This window comes from Pogona vitticeps, chromosome 4 (assembly GCF_051106095.1).
Source record: "Pogona vitticeps strain Pit_001003342236 chromosome 4, PviZW2.1, whole genome shotgun sequence".
Classification (NCBI taxonomy): Eukaryota; Metazoa; Chordata; class Lepidosauria; order Squamata; family Agamidae; genus Pogona; species Pogona vitticeps.
In genome coordinates, this window is record NC_135786.1 from 236,893,719 (window position 1) to 236,915,522 (window position 21,804).

Below are 21,804 nucleotides of genomic sequence, written 5' to 3' on the forward strand. Positions count from 1 at the left end.
ATTTTTATTAAACAAGATGAGTAAATTATTAATTTTCATCTAAAATCAGTATTATAGATGTGCAAAGTGCAATCTAAGAGAAAAAGAAGTCATGGCATACTCTGGTTTCATAAAAAATATCACCAAAATATTGGAATCTTTTTGAAACGGCAGACGGCAAGGTGCAAAATAAAAATCCCTCAAAATGAGAATGTCATGTTTTTTGTATGAAGCCAGAAAGAAAGGGCATGCCCTTGCATTCCCTCTTACAGGAACAGACTGGAAGTGAAATAGTTTGAAGAATGAATGAGTGTGCATTTAATCTTCAGTTAAGCAGATAGGGCTAAAATGCTACTTCTTTCGTCTACAGACTGAAGCTCCCTCGTTTGCAGTTCAGACAACAGCTCTTGAGTTGTTTTCCAAGGTTGCTGTAAGGGTTGTAACATGATGATGTCTTAAAAATGGGTAAAATGAGGGAGGAAGCAGCTGGAAATGGGAAGCAGAGATTGGTTGTTGTGGGTTTTTCTGAAGGCTGTTCTTCCTGACGTTTCGCCAGTCTCTGTGGCCGGCATCTTCAGAGGACAGGAGTCAGAACTCTGTCTGTGCTCTGTTGCTGTTTGTTGGATAGTTGAGTATTTACAGTGGTGCCTCGCAAGACGGGTGCTCTGTTTAACAACAAATCCACATTACGATGAGGTTTTTGCGATCGCAAAAGTGATCGCAAAATGACATTTTGAAAGGGGGAATTTCAATGTGCAATGATCATTTCCCTGTTTCGGGAACCGGTTTTTGCTTCCCGATGATCAAAACAGCTGATTGTCGGGTTTACAAAATGGCCAGGTGCTCAAAATGGCTCCCCACTGTGTTTAGGAGCCATTTTTCGCTGCATAGGCACCCAAAAATGGCCATCCCTATGGAGGATCTTCACTGGAAGGTGAGTTCTTAGTCGATTGGAACGCATTAACCAGGTTTTAATGCATTTCAATGGCTTTTTAATTTTCGCTTTACGACGTTTTCATTCTACGGCAATTTCGCTGGAACGAATTAACATCATAATGCGAGGCACCGCTGTATAGCGGTGGGAACAGCTTTTGTCCTATTCAGGAGATAGGGTGATCAGCCTGGAAGTAGAGATTCTTGGGTTCAACCTTTTTATGGTACATAACCATCTCATAGGACAAGAGGGTGCACGCATACGTAATGCTAATAATCATGTCCCGTCAAGTCAGTTCTGACTATAGCAAATCATTTCCAGAGTTTTCCAGGTAGAGAATACTCAGAAGTGGTTTCCCCTTCTCTCTCTCTCTCTGTGTGTGTATGTGTGTGTTAAAAGTGGAGTAACACACTTTTGGTTAACTCCAGAGCAATCCTGTCACAACCCCATTACCCTATACATGTCCCTACCCCTCAAGTTTAAACAAGGTTTTCCAAAATATTAAAATGGTTGACTTAAGAAAGGACTCTGGGGGTGACACCCCCACATCATGCTGGCTGGGGGATAGTAAACTCAAGAAGGGAGTTAATTTGATTTTGAACCCTCTGGTCTGTCCTTTTAGCAGTCCAAGGTATCTCCAAAGTTCTCCTCCAGCACTTCGGATGTCATGTGGTTGGCAAGCGGAGGATGTGTCAGAGCATGTCCTGGCCAGCATTTCACTGATGGAGACAGGTGCATGGCTGTAAGAGCCATTTCTCCTACCAAAGATGGATGCATGTTGTCTACAGGAGGAAGAAATGCCTCTTGGGAAGTGATAAAGGTCTCTTAAGAAATTATGTGGAGCCAGGAAATAAGGTTGTAAGAACGTTTCCCACAGAAGAGGACCGTATATAGCCTTGGTTTTGCCCTGAGACAGACAGGATGTTTTCTGAGTTGAACGGTCTGGCTGGGAGGACGTGATGGCATGGTCTACATGACCAGAGGTAAACTTTCCTGTTCCAAAGATTAAAGTTAGTGAGGAAACAAGACTACAGCGGAAGGTAAAAAATAAAATTGTTTTAATGGTAAGACCTGAGCTGAAGGTGGCAGGCTTGATCGATGCTTGAGGCTTGCAGGAGCGACTTAAGCGGTGGGTGAGTTAGAACCCCTTCTTCCTTGAAGTTGTAAACTTGAGCTTTGACTTTACAGCACAGATGGGGGCTCATGCAGGTGAACGCTTCCAGAGCCTATTATTAAAAAGATATATTCCAGATCTGGCCCAGGTAGGTTTGCCAGGCCTCAAGGTGACAGCCCAAATCTTAGGGAAGTGCTGTTGCTTCTACAGGTCTCTGAAACAAAAATCTCAGCATGACTGGAGCTGAAAGAGAGAATAGTTTGATCTCATTGTGCAAGGTGGCTTTGAAGCCTGGCCCTCCGTCTCCAGCCATTCCCAGCGGGTGCCCGAGTTCTCTTTCCTCGCTATGGGTTGACCAGGTGATTGGTTAGCACAGCAGTCCCCAATGGTTTTTGGACCGAGGACCAGTTGGGGGCTGTGGGCTCCATGCACGGGAGGGGCGGGGGCACTCCTGCACTCGCGGGTGGAAGTGTCGTGCTTGCGGAGTGTCACGCTTAGGGGTGGGTGTGTCACGCTCACAGGTGGGCGTCATGCTTGTGGAGTGTCATGCTTAGGGGTGGGAGTGTCACATTTACGGGTGGGCATGTAACGCTCACGGGTGGACGTGTCACACTTATCGTGGGTGTGTTGTGCTCGGGGAGGGGTGTGTCATGCTTGTGGAGTGTCACACTTACAGATAGGAGTGTCACTTACAGGTGGGCATGTAACACTCATGGGTGGGCATGTCATGCTCACGGCTGCGTGTTTCACACTTGCAGAGTGTCACACTTACGGGTGGGTGTGTCGCGCTTGCAGATGGGCATGTCATGCTGCATGAGTGGGGGTGGAGATCCGTGTCCGCAGCCCAGTTCAAGGTAGCCCACGAACCGGCACTGGGCCACGGACTGGGGGTTTGGGACCCCTGGGTTAACAGATAACTTATTCTGGCTTTTTGTATGATGATGGTCCTGGCCACCCTCAGCTTGCCCAGAAACAGTTCTGTCCAACATTCCCTCTAAGCTGCATACCTGCACAGCACTCCGTCGGTCCCACTCAACTGAGCTGGTGCCGTCACCGATTTGCTTCAGGTCATGGTCGGAAACCCATGTGAATGGAGCAGGGGACCCACCCAGCAGTAGTGGAAATTGGGGGGGGGACGTTGCTTCTGTCCCACCTAAGCTCATGCCTGACCTTCAGTAGCATCAGAAGGACCTGTTACCAGGGCCACCCATTTTGATCCCCAAGGCCTCAGGGAAGAAGATGCTGCTGACGTGGCTCTCCAGTCCTGATTATGGAAAACCCACAAACCCGTCATTGCATTTTGCATCTTAATTCCAAAATCCAGGGGAGAAAACATCTCTTGATGTGGCCAAAATTGAAGCACTGGCTGATAAGAGCAAAGAACCAGCAGAATTTGCAGTATTTGTTTAACTTACTTCATTGTTCTTTGTATCTTCTGATCGGCTTTATGTGCTTTATATTTCTCTTTACATACAAATATATTGGTAAAACTGACATTCAAATTTTTGGAAAAAAAATTTATAGGAAGAATAGCGTAAGGGTGGAAAAAAAATAAAAACAGTACAGTAGGACTGCAGTATTCATGGCGGATTGGTTCCAAGGCCCCCTAAACTGAAAAACACACAAGTATCAAACATGATACATTGTGTGGTCTCTAGCCCCCTCTAGTGACCAGTTCTGGTAAATACACCCTGGAAATGCCCATACAGTGGTGCCTCTCAAGACGATGTTAATTCGTTCCGTGAAAATCGTTGTCTTGGGAAAACATTGTCTTGCGAAACACGGTTCCCCACTGGAATGCATTGAAATGGTTCTCATTAATTTTGATGGATTCAATACAAAGAGATATGTGAGCAAGCGTTTTTCAAGCCCTCCGAGATTACTCACATTTAGCTGGGAGCGAGGCAAAGAACCCCCTCAAGGGATGTGTAATTTGTGCAAAATACCTCAATGTTTTTTGCATCCTTCTGAGAAGCAAAACATACATACAGACAGACACACAGAAAGAGAGGGAGAGACTGCAAGCAAGCAAGGAAAGACACAAATAAACCATTCAGTGCTTCAAATTCTTAATCAAGTCAGCAAACAGCCTAGTTTGGGGCAAGTTCAGCAATTTTACGCTAACATAAGCCATTTTGTACAAAAAAAAATATCATTCTCTCCCATTCAAAACTTTTATCTGGAAATCCTTTGCTGTTCTCATGATCAAGGAGAAGTCTCTCATTTCCAAACAAAGTAAGAACATCCTTCTCCATCCATCTAAAAGAGAGGGTTGCAAAACTGAGATGCAACGACAGAGGAAAATTGTTTAGAGGAACCTCTGTCAGGCTTCGTCCCTCCACCCGGAGATCCTAGGACGTCTACTCATTAATTAGAGCAAGCCTACACCAACCTCTCTTTATTATAGTTTTTAATGACATCTTAATGGACGGCATCATAAAACACGGGCCTGTTTAAATTACCCATCATTGAGCATTTCTGATTGGCAGTCGGCGTTGATGGCAGAACTGCATTTTCCTTAATGCGGCAGTATGATGGAATTGCCTTTTAATGCATTACGGCAATTAAGCATTGTGCTCTAACCGCCAGTCGAAACAGGGGTTCAGACCGATAAGTCATCTGCCCATCTAAATAGTGATGCATGGCCCTGGCTTGTCCCTAACCTGCTACCGAGGGAGGGGGGAAAAGTCCTTTTTCCTAGCGCAAAGTGAGAACTGCATTAGCCCTCACCCAGTCAGACGTGTCTGGTTACAGGTAGTGTATTGATCGGGCTGAGTGAGACATTAAGAAGATGCCATTATGTCAATAGGCATTGATGGCCTTGAAACACAATCTGTCTCCTGTCAGGAAGTGGAGAGGACAAATCATCAAACTCGGTCCTCCGTGCCATTCGAGAACTTATTCCTTGGGCAAGAAAAACGACCTTGAAGGAATTGGCAAGGCGGAGTTGGGGAAGAGGGAGCGGGAGCCTGCCAGTTCACCTACACTCAAGGTCAACTCTTCCACCCTGCACCAGTCGCAAGCAAGACAACGGTCCAAAATGATAGCCCAGAGTCATCAATCTCACTAGTACAGTGGTGCCTTGCTTTACGATTGCCCCGCATTACCACGAAACCGCTTAACAACAATCTTTTTGCGATCACAATTGTGATCGCAAAACGATGGTCTGAATGGGGAAATTTCGCTTTGCAATGATCGGTTCCCTGCTTCGGGAACCGATTCTTGGCAAAATGACGTTTTCTGCACAGCTGATCGGCAGTTTCAAAATGGCCACTGGGTGATTAAAATGGCTCCCCGCTGTGTTTAGGGATGGATTCCTTACTGTACAGGCAGCGAAAATGGCCTCCCTATGGAGGATCTTCGCTGGACAGTGAGTTTTTACTCCACTGGAACACATTGAACGGGCTTCAATGCGTTTCAATTGGGTTTTTGGGGTTTTTTTGCTTTACGATGTTTTTGCTTAACGGCGATTTTCCTAGAATGGATTATCATCGTTAAGCAAGGCACCACTATATAGGCCCATTAGTACAACAGGGATTGGGTGAGTCAACTCCTCCGTAATTGATTCCAATGGACTTACTCTGACTGCAATTTACTGTGCTGAACTGAGTTACAGTTGGCCATCGGAGTGGAACTTAAGGGAGGGGATGATTCGCCCAATCCCCACTCATTTAATGGGCCTGTCCCAGTCAGATTTACTTTGCCAAGCAACAGGATTTTGGCACCTGAACACTAGATTGGGCTAGGATGGTCACAGACCGTAAGGCATTGGCCAAAGTTTCAAGGAACTGCTATGCCTTGATGCATAATTCCGTTGTTCACAGCAGCTCCACCAGCGGCCAACTTGTTCCCATGCAGAATTCAAAATGCTGGTTCTAACTTATAAAGCCTTAAACGGCTTCAGTCCAAGCTCTCTCAAGGACCGCATATCCCTTGATGAGCCTGCTCAAGTGTTAAGTTCATCAGGGGAGGCCTTTTCTCTTGGTCCTGCCACCTTCACAGATGTGTCTGATGGGGACACAGGACAGGGCCTTCTCTGTGGCTGATCCCAGAGACTTCGGAACTCCCTCCCACTGGAGGCCCACCTGGCCCCATCTTTGCTGTCCTTCCACAAGCAGGCAAAGACCTTTCTATTTGGGCAGCCTTTTCTCTAATGACTGTTTGCCTGAGTGGGATTTTTAAATGGATGGTTATGTGCCTCATTGCTTTGAATGTGTTCGGGAGCTGCTTTTGTTTACTGTCTTTTAATGTGGTGTTTGTTTGATTATTTTTAGCATTTGTATCCTTACTGTTTTTCACTTTCCATCTTGTCTTTTAATGACATAAGCCACCTTGAGTTCTTTGTAAGGAGAGAGATGGGCTAAAAATATTTCAAATAAAACAGTATTTATTTCATTATTTTTATTTATTTATTTAAACCGATACCCCGCCCATTTAGTTTGGGCAGCTTCCAAGAAATAACAAAAAGGCACAATGCAACAATTTTTTGGGGGAAAAAAGGAAAACTGAGAAAACTGAGCATATAAAAACAATAAATAAATAAAACATGCTAAGCCAGGGCATATAACAAAAACACAGCCTGCAGAAAATTTGATTTCATGATAAGTTATGCCTTGAATTCCTGTCTCCCAGTCCCCAGTCCTAGCTGTTACAAAGGGTCACTGGCTCAATACAAAGATAATGGCATGCATCTTGCTCACATCATATTTTTTTTTGCTTGGGAGATAGTACAGGAAATCTATATTGTTTGCCTCACCTTTTCATTCATATGCATACAGTATTCGCCACACATATATTGGCCAAAATCCTATTGCAGAGTTATGATTGCTTAAGAGAATCACATGAACAAATTGCTGCTATTAACATGGTTTGGGTTACCTTCACTGGCCCATGCCTGATTGTGCTATCTGATGCACGTTCAGGAATTAAGCCACCACCTTCTTAATAAGCAGCGTTTTGCTGTCAAGATTTATACTATTCCAACTTTTCGAGCATGAATAGATTTGCTGATCTGGCGATCATCGAAGGCACATGGGTAACTTTTTTACAGACAGAGACTGCATTTCCATTTCCATTTTGCAGTTAGAGTACAATTGCAATATCTGCAGGGCATTGGATCAAAGCCCCCACAGATGCTGAAAACTGTGGATAATATCAAACACTATACATAACATGGTAAAAGAGAAAAAATCCAGAAAAAAGTATTTTCACCATATATTACCAGAACTTGCCATTAGAGGGAGCCAAAGGACATGTTATGTATTCTTCAACGACAATAATACATAGCACATTCTCTGGCTCTCCCTAGTGGCCAGTTCTGATAAATACATAATGAAAATACATATTTCTACGTTTTTTTTCTTTTAATATTTTTAATATTTTCAGACTGTGGATAAATGAAACTGTGAATACTGATTCCATGGATATGGAGCCTGACTGCATCCATAGTGCATCCGTAAACAGAAATCCTATACAAACAGAATTGGGCAAAGATACAATTTGTGTGTGTGAGATTTCCTTGCATTTTCTTTCCCCTTGGTGATGCATTAAGTGGTCAGTCTGAAGTATGTGGCCTAATCCTTCCCCGCTCCCTATATTTCTTGTGCCAGTGTAGTAGAAGCTTCTTTGGGAATGAATGGCGGACATCTTTCCTGACACTGTCACTGCCATCTGCAGCTTCTATAATTATTTCTACTAAAATAACATTAACCTTTTAAAGGAACAAATACATTTTTTAAATAAAATGTCAGCTGATTAACTGGTAGTGATATTTTATGGCTGCTTGGGAAGATTTTAAATTGGCTAACCTTTTGAGAACAAAGAGAAGGGAACTGACAGAAATACCATTGATAATTTTTTTTCAACTTCGAGCTTGCCTTCCAGTGTATCTTTCTATGAAAATGTGCACCTTCAAACACAGCCATATTGCATTTTTTTTTCTTGGCTTGCCCTTGGTTAGGACATAAACTCACCCCAGTCTCTCCCAGAAGTTGGGAGTTCGATTCCCCCACTGGGCCTCTTTGACAGGAGCTGGACTCCATGATCCATAAGGTCCCTTCCAGCTTTAAGATGATAAATCAATAAATGTTACAAAGGGCTGAGGAGGCAGGGAGCAAAGGCAATTTGTGGTTTTCAGTGGTGTTTTTTCCCGTATGAATTGACCTACTGGATCAGGTTCTGGAGAGAAAACTCATCTGTTACATTTGGAACGAAAACTATCTGGAAATAAAGCAAGACTATATAGTGTGGTTTGGGGAAAGGGTCTCTCTTTTTCCCCCAGATGCTTTTCATCGCGTGAAAAAAAGAAAACCAGAAAAATATAAATGTGACTATATTCTGGGGATACTATTTACTTCCTGTGCAAATAATGATGTCCTGAGAGCACCAGGAGAGTAAGGTTGTGGTCAATGTCTGGAGATACATCCGTTGCTATTGGAAAGAGACGCCCTGTGGTTTCTCATTTATGTGGGGTGAATTGCCGTAAGGACGATGGCTGGTCAGACAGTGCTCCCCAGGTATTCGTGGACTACAACTCCTGTAAATCCTGGCCAGCACAGCTGAGTGGTAAAGGATTCTGGAAGCTGTAGTCTAAAGAACATTTGGGGACACAAGGTTGGGTCCCCCTGTGACGAGTTTTGTTTCTTGCATACATAGGCTGGGAGTCATGGTCTCCCCTCTCTCCTTGGAGCAGGAAGGCTGAGGTTTTTTATCGCTTTGTCTTTTCTGGCTGATCCTCAGGTGGATGGAACCCTTGGTCGATGTGGGGAGAATGCACCAGGGACTGTGGGGGAGGCCTGCAGACTCGAACCCGCACCTGCCAGCCCCTTCCAGAAGACGGCCTCATCTGCGAGGGAGTGCTGGAAGAAGGCCGTTTGTGCAACCGGAAAGCGTGCAATCGTAAGTAATGTTAATTAATCTATGCCGCCTTTCTCCCTATAAGCGACTCTCAAGGGGCAGCTCACAACAGATAAAAGCAACAAACTTTTTTAAAAATGTATGAAAATATCACATTTCAAAAACATTTGAACGTACGCCAAGGTGTTTTTTTTTTTTTTAAGGAATGAAGTCTAAAAACAATTCAAAGGCATGATTTTGAAAACTGGCAAGTTAAAAACTGCCATCCTTGAGATTATTTCCTGCTGAAAGGCCTGCCTGAAGAAACAGGTCTTTCCCTGATAGCAGAAGGACATGAAAGAGGTGGGCCAACGTGGCCTCTCATGACAGGGTGTCCCAAAGCCTGGGAGCCACCACGGAGAAGGCCCTCTCTGAGGTCCTCACCGAGGAAGCTTGGGAAGATGGTGGAAACCGAGAGAAGAGCCTTTCCAGAAGATCTTAAACCCAGGAAGGGTCATATACGGTGATCTGATCCTTCCAAAGGCTTGGGGTGAAGCCATGTAGGGCTTTCTAGGTAATAACCAGCATTCAATACCTGTATTAACAGGTACAGTATGTATTTCTGGGACGTGGTGGTGCTGCGGGTTAAACCGCAGAAGCCTCTGTGCTGCAAGGTCAGAAGACCAGCCGTCGTAAGATCGAATCCACGCGACGGAGGGAGCTCCCATTGCTTGTCCCAGCGCCTGCCAACCTAGCAGTTCGAAAGCATGTAAAACTGTGAATAGATAAATAGGTACCATCATAGTGGGAAGGTAATAGTGTTCTGTGTCTAGTCACGCTGGCCACCTGACCACGGAAACTATCTATGGACAAAATGTTGGCTTCACGGCTTGGAAACTGGGATGAGCACCGCACCCTAGAGTCGGACATGACTGGACTCAATGTCAAGGGGAATCTTTACATTTACCTATGTGTTCCTAAGGGGGCGGGAGGTATTTACAGGCAACGGATCAGTGGATCAGGAGATACTGATCCCGCGGGTAGGAGGATTCCACTGTAATTCAAAATGTGGTCTTGGAGGATAACTTTATGGAAGGAGATGTAATGTGTCTGTGTGGGGAGTGCTGGGGTTCTAGTTTGAGAAAAGACTTCTAACATCCTTTTGAAAGTTGCTGCATATCAAGAACTATATGTCATAATTCCTTGGTTCCTCTCGGCTTTGCTCAGGACGAGCATGAAAGCATTGTCTGAATAAACAAAGATGTGTGATTCTCATGTGATTATAAAGAGAGGGAAAGAGGGGGGAGGACAAAACCCGGGGCTAGTTACTCCCACTCTGGTTGGCTGCGTCTCCCTTTCGTTGTTGACTCTGTTCTCAATGGCGCTTCCTCCCTTAGCTGGGTGAGTTGACTGGTGCGTCACCTCAGCTTCAGCTTAATTCAGACCCCCAACCCACCCACCCCCACACACTCCTGCTTGTCTGGGCTTATTTCTACTAAACACTGATCGATGCTGGGGGGAGATTGAAGGAGCCTCCCCGAAGAGGTAGCAAAGCCTTGTTGGGCATCCCATGGGCAACGGCATGCAGCCAGCAAACCCCTCATTTCCAGGACTGTGACCCTGCAGACCTGCTCATTGTGCCATGCTCTGATACAAATAAAGAATCAGTCAATCCTTGTTATGTGCCATCAAGTCACCTCTTACTTATGGCAATCCTACGAATGAGTGATCTCCACAATGTCCTGTCCTCAACTGCCCTGCTCAGGTCTTGCAAATTCAAGCCTGTGGTTTCCTTTAGGGAGTCAGTCTATCTTGCATTTCGGCATCCTCTTTTCCTGCTGCCTTCAACTTTCCCTAGCATCATGGTCTTCTCCAGACAATCCTACCTTCTCACCACGTGTCCAAAGTACGACAGCCTCAGTTTCCACATTTGTGCCTCCAGAGATACCTCAGGCTTGGTTTGATCCCGGACCCATTTGTTCATCTTTCTGGCCATCCACAAAGCTCTCCTCCAACACAACCTTTTAAACGAATCAATTATTTTCCTGTTGGCTTTCTTGACTGTCTAGCTTTCAAACATATGTGGTGATCAGAAGGGAAAGAATGTAGATGATATTGGTCTCCAAAGACACATCCTGACATTTGATCAACACTTCAGAGGTTATAATAATAATAATAATAATAATAATAATAATAATAATAATAATAATAATAATAATAACAACAACCACCACCACCACCACCACCACCACCACCACCACCACCACCACCACCATCATCATCATCATCATCATCATCATCATCATCATCATTATTATTATTATTATTATTATTATTATTATTATTATTATTATTATTATTATTATTATTCAGTAATCTGCCAATCAAGGTGGAAGAGAAAATGGCAAGGTCCTTTTACAGATTTCCACTATGATACCCGGATACTCTCCCATTTTCACCATTTCCGACAAATTAAGAAAGCCATGACCATCCGTAGCCATGAGAACAGGCATTCATGCCTCGGATTAATCATAACCTTAGTTTCCCACCTCTTGCCAGTGTTTTCAATGAAACGTGTTTGATCAGACCCTCTGATAAGGGAATTTTTTTTTTGGGGGGGGGGAAGCAGGCTGTTGAAGACAAGCGGGGACCAGAAGTTCTCCATTGCCAACGGATGTCTCACTTTATGCCTAAAATGATTTTGCACCTTGTCTGGCATTTTCAGAAAGTTAAGCCACTGAAATCTTTAAATGAAAACTTTCCAGAGCATTAAGCTTTCATCCTGTCCGTGTTCCTTTTGAGTAATCGGTCTAGACGCACAGGGGTGTGCGCGTACCAAATGCCACCCGCCCCACCCCTCTCTCCAGTTACTTCCTTACCACTAACCCTGCTCCATCCGTGCCCGAGAGAGATGTGGATGCAACTGTGCGTTCTCAATTCCAAATGGGCATCTCTCTTAATGCTTAAAATGAGTTAGTACCTTCGTCAGTGTTCCCATAAAATTAAGCCATGTTCTGCAATGGGAGGATGCCCCCCCCCCCAGTGCAGGGCTCTCTCTGAGCATGTGTGTGTATATACATTTGATGGATGGATGGATGGATAAATAGCTAGCTAGAGATAGATAGATAGATAGATGGATAGATAGATAGATAGACAGACAGATAGATAGATAGATAGATAGATAGATGTGTGTGTCTATATGTTTGATTAATTGGTTGGTTGGTTGGTTGGTTGGTTGGTTGGTTGGTTGGTTGGTTGGTTGGTTGGTTGGTTGGTTGGTTGGTTGATTGATTGATTGATTGATTGATTGATTGATTGATTGATTGATGTACTGCCCTAATAGTGCATGCACTATTCTGGGTGGTTTACAACAAAATAAAACATACCACATCAAGTTAAAATGAAAACACCTAATCAGAAAAACACAGAGGTGGAATAGGTTTCTCTGTACCAGTTTCCCTTCTGAATAAATATTCCCCTTTTCTATAAGTCTTCGCTGCAGGGCAAAGGATTACCGTGTCTGTATAGTTGAGAGCCAGTGTGGTATAAGGGTTAGAGTGTTTCTATCCCTGCTGAGCCATGGTAACTCACCGGCGGAGCAGCTAACAGGAAACCGCTTCTTCAAATTGCGAAAGCTTTAGGGTCGCCAGAAGTCCGAAGCAACTTGATGGCACGTAGGACATAGAAATAGTTAGCGTTGCCAAATCAAGTGCAGCCGATTCCCAGAGATTTCTGGGTCAAGACCTGTGAGCGGAGCTTTTCCCCTTTTGACGTCAGAGAGAGGACCTTGTGATGCCACAGAGGCAAGAGCTGGAAGAGGATCAAGGGCAGCATCCATGTGTACACCTTCGTGCCGAACCAGTTGACTATGGGATCAGATTGAAGTGAGCGGAGATGGGCGTGCAAGCTGTAAAGCGACCTGACGGGGGAAAACCTCGTTTCCTGCTGTTTTCCTCCCAGCCTAAGATCCTCGGAGAAGCACAGAGATTCCCTGAGACATCAGCCCGGACTCTCAGATTTGGCAACCACTACTTCTCATCCCTGTGCAATTTGCCTCGTGGAGCAGCAGCAAATGCTAGCGTCTGGATATGGATCCAAAAAGGGCATAAGAGGAAAGTGTTACATGCCTCCCATAGTCCGTGAATTAGCTTCCCTGCAGGGAAGAATTAAAGAAAATTAGCGTGAGTCTTCTTTGCTAGGTCAGCCTGAGCCATGTCTCTGGAAGAGAGACAAATTTCACTTGCTAATGATGGACTAATTAGAACAATCAGGGGTATATGTGATTCTTCTTCCTCTGCTCTTCCCCTTTGTCACTTTGCTCATGTGGACGGCAACACGTCTGAAGGGAGCAAGGGACCTCCTGATGCAAAGGCTCAACAATTGCACAAGTACCCAACATTTCCAGGGTTCTTGCTCCTGTGCATAACCTACACAGGAGCTGGAAGGTCTATTGAGACACACTGCTGTTTGCATGAACAAAGTATTGCAGGATTTTGAATTTTTCATTGAATTCCTTCAGCTGAGCAGCAGAATTGCAGGGATTCGCAGAGGAGACTAGCTTCAAGTTCCCCAGAGCAGTCCACCCCTTTTCTTATTAACTGGCACTTACAGTCTTAATGACTTTAGTAGCAGAAAGAACAAAAAACATTTTCTTTACCTGCAATTGTGAACAGGTCAAACAGCAGACTGACAAACATGACTGCTTTTAACCACAGCCTTAAAGAGGGGGAAAGCTCTCAGCAGACAGGCAGGGCATTCTTGGAATTCAGAGTCAAGGGAACAATTAATGAGTGCCAAATAGATGGAGTGTCACCCCAGCCCAGAAAGGCCCCTCCCAGCCACACCTTCTCCAGGCAGCATAGGTAAAGGTAAAAGTTCCCCTCGACATTTTAGTCAGTCATGTCCGACTCTAGGGGGGCGGTGCTCATCCCCGTTTCCAAGCCATAGAGCCAGCATTTGTCCGAAGACAGTTTCCGTGGTCACATGGCCAGCGCGACTTAGACCCGGAACGCCATTTTACCTTCCCACCATGATGGCACCTATTTATCTACTTGCATTTACATGCTTTCGGAACTGCTAACTTGGCAAGGAGCTGGGACAAGTGACGGGAGCTCACTCCATCGCATGGATTCGATCTTACGACTGCTGGTTTTCTGACCCTGCAGCACACAAAGGCTTCTGCGGTTTAGCCCGCAGCGCCACCACATCCCAGGCAGCATACGAGTCTGTAAAAACTCCCCATATAAAATAATGATCAGATGGATGTTGCTGGATTATCTAACAATCGAGCAGAGCTTCAAGAAGATGCAGGAGGTCATCACACAGAATGAAGGAAGAGAACCTAAGAGTAACAATCTGCACGTAGAGCCCCCCCCCCCAATGAGAAGGATCTGGGCTTTTCATATGCCTGCCAACCCCACTCGTGATACAGATCACTTGATGTATATTATAGTTCTCGCATGGGCAAGCTTGATGTTGTGCTAAAAAAAAAAATTACTCATTTTAATGGGAAAAAATTGCTTTTTAAATTGTGCCAGTTGCTTCCACTAAGATAACTGCTGTTGTGTTTAGAGCTTTGAAGCTCTTCATGGGTTGCTTACAGCTTTAACAGTCAGTCCTTCACCCCCTGCCATGTGTGTGCATGTGTGTGTGTGTGTGTGTGTATGTTTTCATGTGTGTGTTTGTATGCCTACGTGTTTGTTTGTGTTTTATTTTTTAAAGGGAAAGGACCCTCAAGACTTTTCCCGCAAAGTTAAAGACACCTTACAGCTCTTCGTCCCTCTCTGGCAAGACAGGAAAGGTCTTGTGCGACTTTTGGAAATTCCTTCCAAAAATAGCACAAGAGGAAAGTATTAAGTGCATCCCTTAGTCCATGAATTAGCTTCCCCGCAGGGAGGACTTATAGAAAATTAGTGTGGGCCTTCTTGGCAAGTATGGGATGCTTGGTTCTGTAAAGGCAGATGAAACAGACCAGAACAAGACTTGTTCAGGATCTGAACACAGATCTCAGGATCTATCGTAGTTCTTGCCACCCCAGAGTTCTTGCCAGGACACCACCAGAGTGGGTCCCTGCCCCGAGGAAGGCACCAGGAAGCGATGTTCATACACGGAGGCAATAAACAAAACCCCTCTCCAAGGTCTCATTTTAAACCCAGAAAAGCAAGAAGGGAATCGGCATGTGGACAGGACGTTGTAGCTTCTGTATACAAAAACCCGCTTCTGAGCATCTCGAAAGGGAAACGTCAAATGCCTTCGGGGTCCTGGTGAGAATTAGGGTTTATTGCAGATTGAAAACAGAATTGCTTCAGGTTTAACAATGGCCATCTCTCTCTCTATCTCTTTCTTTAAAAATGAACCTTGGCTTCCCCTTCTGTCCAGCTAGTCTCAAAACGCTGATCAGCAGGACAGCTTCCAGCGTTTGTAGTAATTTCTGTTTATTGCTTGCTGGAAGCAAAGAACACGGTGATGGCTTCCTTGTGAAGCCAGACAACTGAGGCCTTTGTGTCATCGCTTGGATTTGGACCAAGGTAGCAATTTCCTGGGCTGGGCTCATTTTCCGAGAGCAGCTGCCAACACCTGTCATTATCTGGACCGATATCTGACAGAGGGGAAATGGCTGAGCGCTACTAGGTCAAGCGAAAGACTCGTGAGTTGGGGACAAGCCGGCAATTGCAGCCGAGGTTTCTCTGAGACCAAGGCAGGCTGGCTGTCCCAACGACAGTTTTCGGAGCATTGAACTCCAGGACAGACCCATTTGGAGGCAGAAATGGGAAAGACCCCAGTGGTGAAATTATGGGGAGTTTTCTGCGGGACGTGGTGGCATTGCAGGTTAAGCCGCAGAAGCCTCTGTGCTGCAAGGTCAGAAGACCAGCTGTCGGAACATCGAATCTGCGTGATGTAGTGAGCTCCCATCGCTTCTCCCAGCTCCTGCCAACCTAGCGGTTCAAAAGTATGTAAATGCAAGTAGATAAATATGGACCACCTCAGTGGGAAGGTAACAGCGTTCTGTGTTGAGTTGCGCTGGCCACGTGACCACAGAAACTGTCTTCAAACAAACGCTGGCTCTATGGTTTGGAAACGGGGATGAGCACCGCGCCCTAGAGTCAAACACAAGTGGACTAATTGTCAAGGGGAACCTTTACCTTTACCTCAGCTTTAAAAGACTTCTGTGATTGAATGTAAGCGACAGAAGAGCCTCTAATGCTGCAGTGGCTTTGACTTTAAGTTGCACCGAACATGGAGTGGGGGCAACCCAGGTTCCTGCCAGCCTCTCCAACCGGCCACACCCAAAGGAAATTAACAAATCGTAATTGGAGCCGAAGCTGATGGATGTCAACACCCTGCCTGGCACAGTGGCGCGAAGTGTCAAGGCCGAGGCATTTCATGTAACAGTGCCACACAGGTGTGCCACAGAACCAGAAGCACGCCCATTGATTCTTTGAAAGCAGTCCTGGCCAAGGAGCCGGCTGAACAGATGCCACCGAACATGAGGCAGAAGTGGCAGATGACATTTTGCAGTAGGCTGAACAGCCTTGGCACGACGGAGACTGTAAGGTCCCCATCCCCATGGCTGTGGTTTTCACAGCTCTGCTGTCTTCAGGGCATCTATCCAAAGGAATGCACATCGAAGGTTGGCTTTAAAGTGTGAGCTACTTTCCAGGGCAAACGGCAGGAGGAATCCATATGTTCTTTCTGACATTCATTATGTGTGATTGATTCCTGGGACCACCCACACCAAACTGTCTGAAATACCACCTCCTTCCTGAGAACTACAGAGGAAGATACAGGAAATCCGGCTCACCAGGAGGGTCTCTGTCTCTCTCTCTCTCTCTCTCTCTCTCTCTCTCTCTCTCTCTCTCTCTCTGTGTGTGTGTGTGTGTGTGTGTGTGTGTGTGACAATGAAGCAGGAAAAGGCTGCATGGTTCTTGCTGTTGTTGTTTAGTCATTAAGTCGTGTCCGACTCTTTGTGACCCCGAGGACCAGAGCACGCCAGGCCCTCCTGTCCTCCACTGCCACCCGGAGTTGGGTCAAAGTCATTTTGGTCACTTCGATGACACCATCCAGCCATCTCGTCCTCTGTTGTCCCTTTCTTCTCCTCTTGCCTTCACACTTTCCCAACATCAGGGTGAGTCTTCTCTTCTCATGAGATGGCCAAAGTATTGGAGCCTCAGCTTCAGGATCTATCCTTCAAGTGAGCACTCAGGATTGATTACCTTCAGAATGGATAGGTTTGTTCTCCTTGCAGTCCAGGGGACTCTCAAGAGTCTCCTCCAGCACCACAATTCAAAAGCATCCATTCTTCAGTGGTCAGCCTTCTTTATGGTCCAGCTCTCACTTCCATACATCACTACAGGAAAAACCATAGCTTTAACTGTGCAGACCTTTGTGGACAAGGTGATGTCTCTGCTTTTTAAGATGCTTGTCTAAGTTTGCCTCAAGGTATATGTCTGTCTCAATCAGAAAGTCCCACAAGATCTTCTTAACTTGGTCATTTTCTGACACTTTCTCTACCTGATGTTTCCAAGGATTCTTAGATGCGGGCAGATTATATATATATATTTTATATAATGACCGGTGTATTAATTTTGCAACTCTAGCTTTTTAGTCTGTTTGCACAATCTTTGGACATTCACAGATGTGGTGTGGCACAGTTTCATCCTTTTCTTGGAAGAGTCGACATTTGCTGCTTACATGAATTCCTTGAATTTTAATTCCATGCCATTAGTTTCGAATGCTTGTTCTTGTCCAGAAAAGATCGAACCTTCAGTTTCTTTATTGAGAGCCCTCAGTTTTAGTCATGCCTGAGTTACCATATTTTCCCGTGTATAAGACTATACTTTTGTCTAAAATCTTTAGACTAAAAATTGAGTGCCATCTTATACACGGAAGTAAGCTGAGGAGAGAACGAAAACAAGTGGAGGGGACAGCAGGGATCAAAGCTATCCTGCAGCACTTTGATCCCTTTCCCCCCACCCTTGCTAAGCCCCACTCAGATTTCTTAATTTTGGATTAGAAAAGTGGGGGTGTCTTATACATAGAGGTGTCTTATACATGGAAAAATATGTTAAATTATCATCCTTTTTTCCATCACTATTTCGTTGTCCATGCAGTGGTTTACTTTTCCAACGATTTAATTTATCTTCAAATTGATGTTTCTTATATTCAACTGAGTAGTAGTAGGATTTATTTATTTATTTATTTATTTATTTGATTTTTACCCCGCCCCTCTAGACCATGTCTACTCGGGGCGGCTCTGAGGTCAGAGACCCAATGGAATACATTTAAAATTTCAAAAATTATTTAAAACTATTTAAAATTAAGTAGATTCAGTTGCAAAACATTAAATATTATAAAGCACGGGTGAGAATTTCCTTCAGTGTTCTCTGTGCAGAAAAAATAAACTTGGCCGTGGATTTATTTGTGTCCACTAGAAAATATCTTGTCTTCCAGTCCACATTCAACCTTTCTTTCTGTCATTTCCAATTTGTTTTCCATTTTCATTGCTTCCAGTAATTTTTCTCTGCTTCTTTTATCATAATCACATAGGCATCCTTTTTTTCCTTCCTTCATTACCTGTGGTATTTGTAGTAATCCCGACCTCCAATTTTCCACATCAAATATAATCTGTCCACATCACTTTTCGAACGTAGGGTGTGATGCATGTTCATTAATTTCTGCATTTTTCAATCCAATTCTTTTTTAGTCCAATCTATTATTCTAGCAGGGTATCTAATTACTGGAACTGCCCATGTATGGCTTTGATTGTATTTGCCCCCATTTAATTCTGATTTAATTTTTCCCCACAGCCTTTTAATGTATTCCATTTGTGTCAGATCTTTAACTTTTGTGTGCAGGGTGTTGTCTGCTTCTTGTATTCCAAGGTATTTATAATTTTCATCACTTCATACTGATCTTCTAATATCACCATTTTAAACTGTTCCATCTAGTTTTTTTTAATCTCTCCACGTTGTATAAACAGAGCTGCACATTTGTTGGTTCCAAACTTCATCTGAATATCTTTGTCAAATATTCACACTATATTTAGCAGTGATTCTATCTCAGTTGGGCTTTTTACACATGATTTTGCATAGAATTTCAGGTCATCCATGTATAATGAATGATTGATTTTTCCTGTTTAAGATGAAATATGGTACCCAATCCAGTTTAAGTTAGCATTATTGACAAAGGGATTTGTGAGATGCTAAGGAGTAACAGTGATGATGAATCTCCTTGAAATATTCCTTGTTAAATTTTAGAAGAGGTAGCTGATTAGCCTATGCTAGCATCTCAGGCAGTATCCTAAAGTTTTGGTAGTCTCTGTGACCGGCATCTTCAGAGGACAGGCGTAAGAACTCACTCTGTGCTCTGGTGCAGTTTCTTCTTTATAGCTGTGGGATCAGCTTTTGTCCTTTTCAGGAGATTGGGTGATTATGGTTATCAGCATGGTTTTTGTTGTGGGTGTATTGTTGTGATAAGGGGGAGAGAAGATCTGTCACTGTGATTGATGGGTGTCGTTAGCTGGTCTTTTGTGTGCAGTGATCACTGGTCCTTGTGGCTGGGTAGAGTTCGTTGACCTTTTGCAGGCAGTATTTTTCAGTGCTGGGAGCCAGGCTTTCACCCAATCTCCTGAAAAGGACAAATGCTGATCCCACAGCTATAAATGCTCAACTATCCAACAACTGCAACAGAGCACAGACAGAGTTCTGACTCCTGTCCTCTGATGATGTCAGCCACACAGACTGGTGAAACGTTAGGAAGAAAAGCCTTAAGAATATGGCCAAACAGCTTGGAAAACCCACAGCAACCATCAGATCCCGCCCATGAAAGCCTTCGAGAATACACTTAGTGTTATATTTTAACGTGAGATTTTGTAGCCAAATCCACTTCCTCGGAATTCTGGAGAAGTGGAGTTGTCCATGATAGCTCACACTAAAATATAACAGTCTTTAAAGTGCCACTTAAAGACTAATGTTAACTTCCCCAATTTCTTCCCCATTATTATTATTATTAGCCATAGTGATAATGATGATACACAGACAACAAACCAGCACTAGTGAATGGACAGACTCTGGACAGTTTTTGGATAACGTCAATTTGACGCCGGGATGTTTGTTGGTTGTTGTTATTTGAAAAAAGGAGAGCCTTCTTAAAATTCAGGGTCCCTCCCTCCATCAGCTTTAATTAGCCCGAGGCACTGACAGCTGATACCTAAAGTGCCAGCAGGAGAATAGAAAGCAATCACATAACTCGTTTGAAAGTGAGATTGGTCATTAGGAGCATCTCATGAAGTGGAACCCAAAGGTCTAAGTGAGAAAAGTTGGATGGGCTTAACTCCCACTGAACAAACATGCTGGGGGGTGGGGGGTGGGATGGAAATGAATCTCCTTGGCAGGAACAGCACTGGAAACCCCTCCCATCGTAAAGTGTCCTTCACACACATAAAAAGCAAAGAAAGACAAGCATTGTCAAGTCTAGAAAAGGTTCCTTGCTCTCAGAAGGAGACACACAATAGTTTTGTTCAGTGAACTAAGAGGAGGTTCCACAGAGAAATTGTTGCACTCGCAATTTCTGTTCGGTCTTTAGTAGACAAGTCTGCCGAGGTTTTTTTTTTAAATGGCTTTTTAATAAAAGATCTGGACAACCTTGTTTGATCGGAGGCAACAGTATGACAAAACAAGCACCTCTCTGTGTGTAAAACAGATCTGAAGCAGATTGAAGATGGGTTAAGCATAGCACAGTGCGGCCGTTGTCCCATTACTAGAGTTTGCTTTTAATAATTTCAGTGTCACCCGTAAAACTTAGTAATAAATCCAGATGCTCTAGAGCTTATTTACTTTAATTTACTAAAGCCAGCATGAGAATCTGTTCTTTCCACACCGACCTTGATTTTTGAGAAGAAATATTTTATAGCCTGTATTATTGTTTGCCCCTTCATGGATTGCTGCCTTATCATGGCGAAGGGGCCTGAATAACTCAGAGAAGGGCTATGGGCTATGCCGTGCAGGGATACCCAAGATGGACAGGTCATAGTGGAGAGTTCCGACTAAACGCAATCCACCTGGAGTAGGAACCGGCAATTCCACTCCAGTATCTTTGCCGAGAAAACCCTATGATCAGAAACAAAAGGCTAAAAGATATGACGCTGGAAGATGAGCCCCTCAGGTAGGAAGGTGTCCAGCATGCTACTGATTACTGGAATTGCTCAAGCCCCTTCGCCACAACAAGGCAGCAATCCATGAAGGGCTGAAGCAGCCTACCTTGACTAAAGTAGGTGGGCAAACTCTCCCTGGTCCCATCCTGACACAGGAGGTCAAAGAATTGTCAAGCTTCTCGTGTCTCTGGTGAGGATATTGACAAATTTCCTTGTTCTCTCAACTTGCAACCTTGCACTTGTGAAAATGGCTACTTTGCTGAAATTGTGTCAAATGACGAGAACTCCTGATTTCAAGGATTTTTAAGACTGCTATGATTCTTGTTTTGGAATTTGATGATTCTGTATTTGGATCTGTGCCCTGAGCAGGGGGGTTAGGCCTGATGACCTTAATAGCCCCTTTCCACTCAATGATTCTGTGATTCTAATTTGAATCTCCATATAGGTTTTTGTTTTATTTTGTTTTTGCATCCTTCTCACGAATCACCAGTCGTTTTCGCTTGCTCTGCATATATTTCTGCGCTATGTTTCACAAATGAGAAGGAGTCTATCTTTGTGCAGAAATCTTTTGCACTGATTCTGCAGTATTTGATTTTAAAAAAAGCAAAAGTGCTACTTATTTCCCTCTCAGTTTGAAGTGGAGGAAAGCTTGAGGGCTTAAAACTCCTGAAGGGGTCTTGTTGTGTGAAGACAATCTAAACTGATTAGAATGGGGAATTTAGTTAATGTTCTCTACGTCTCTCTGGACAGAAAAAAACATGGTTTCTACCCTTGTAATTGTTCTTATGCATT

At 44.2% G+C, this 21,804-nt stretch overlaps 1 protein-coding gene across 8 annotated transcripts in view; it reads left to right on the forward strand.

Annotated features, from left to right (window-relative positions):
- The window catches only part of ADGRB1 (adhesion G protein-coupled receptor B1), a 394,593-nt gene that overhangs the window by 179,359 nt on the left and 193,430 nt on the right, over positions 1–21,804 (forward strand). For all 8 annotated transcript variants that reach the window (XM_078392021.1, XM_078392023.1, XM_078392022.1 and 5 more), the window contains exon 3: positions 8,766–8,924. In XM_078392021.1, coding sequence (XP_078248147.1) covers positions 8,766–8,924 — 159 coding nt within the window. The remainder of the gene's footprint in view (positions 1–8,765; positions 8,925–21,804) is intronic.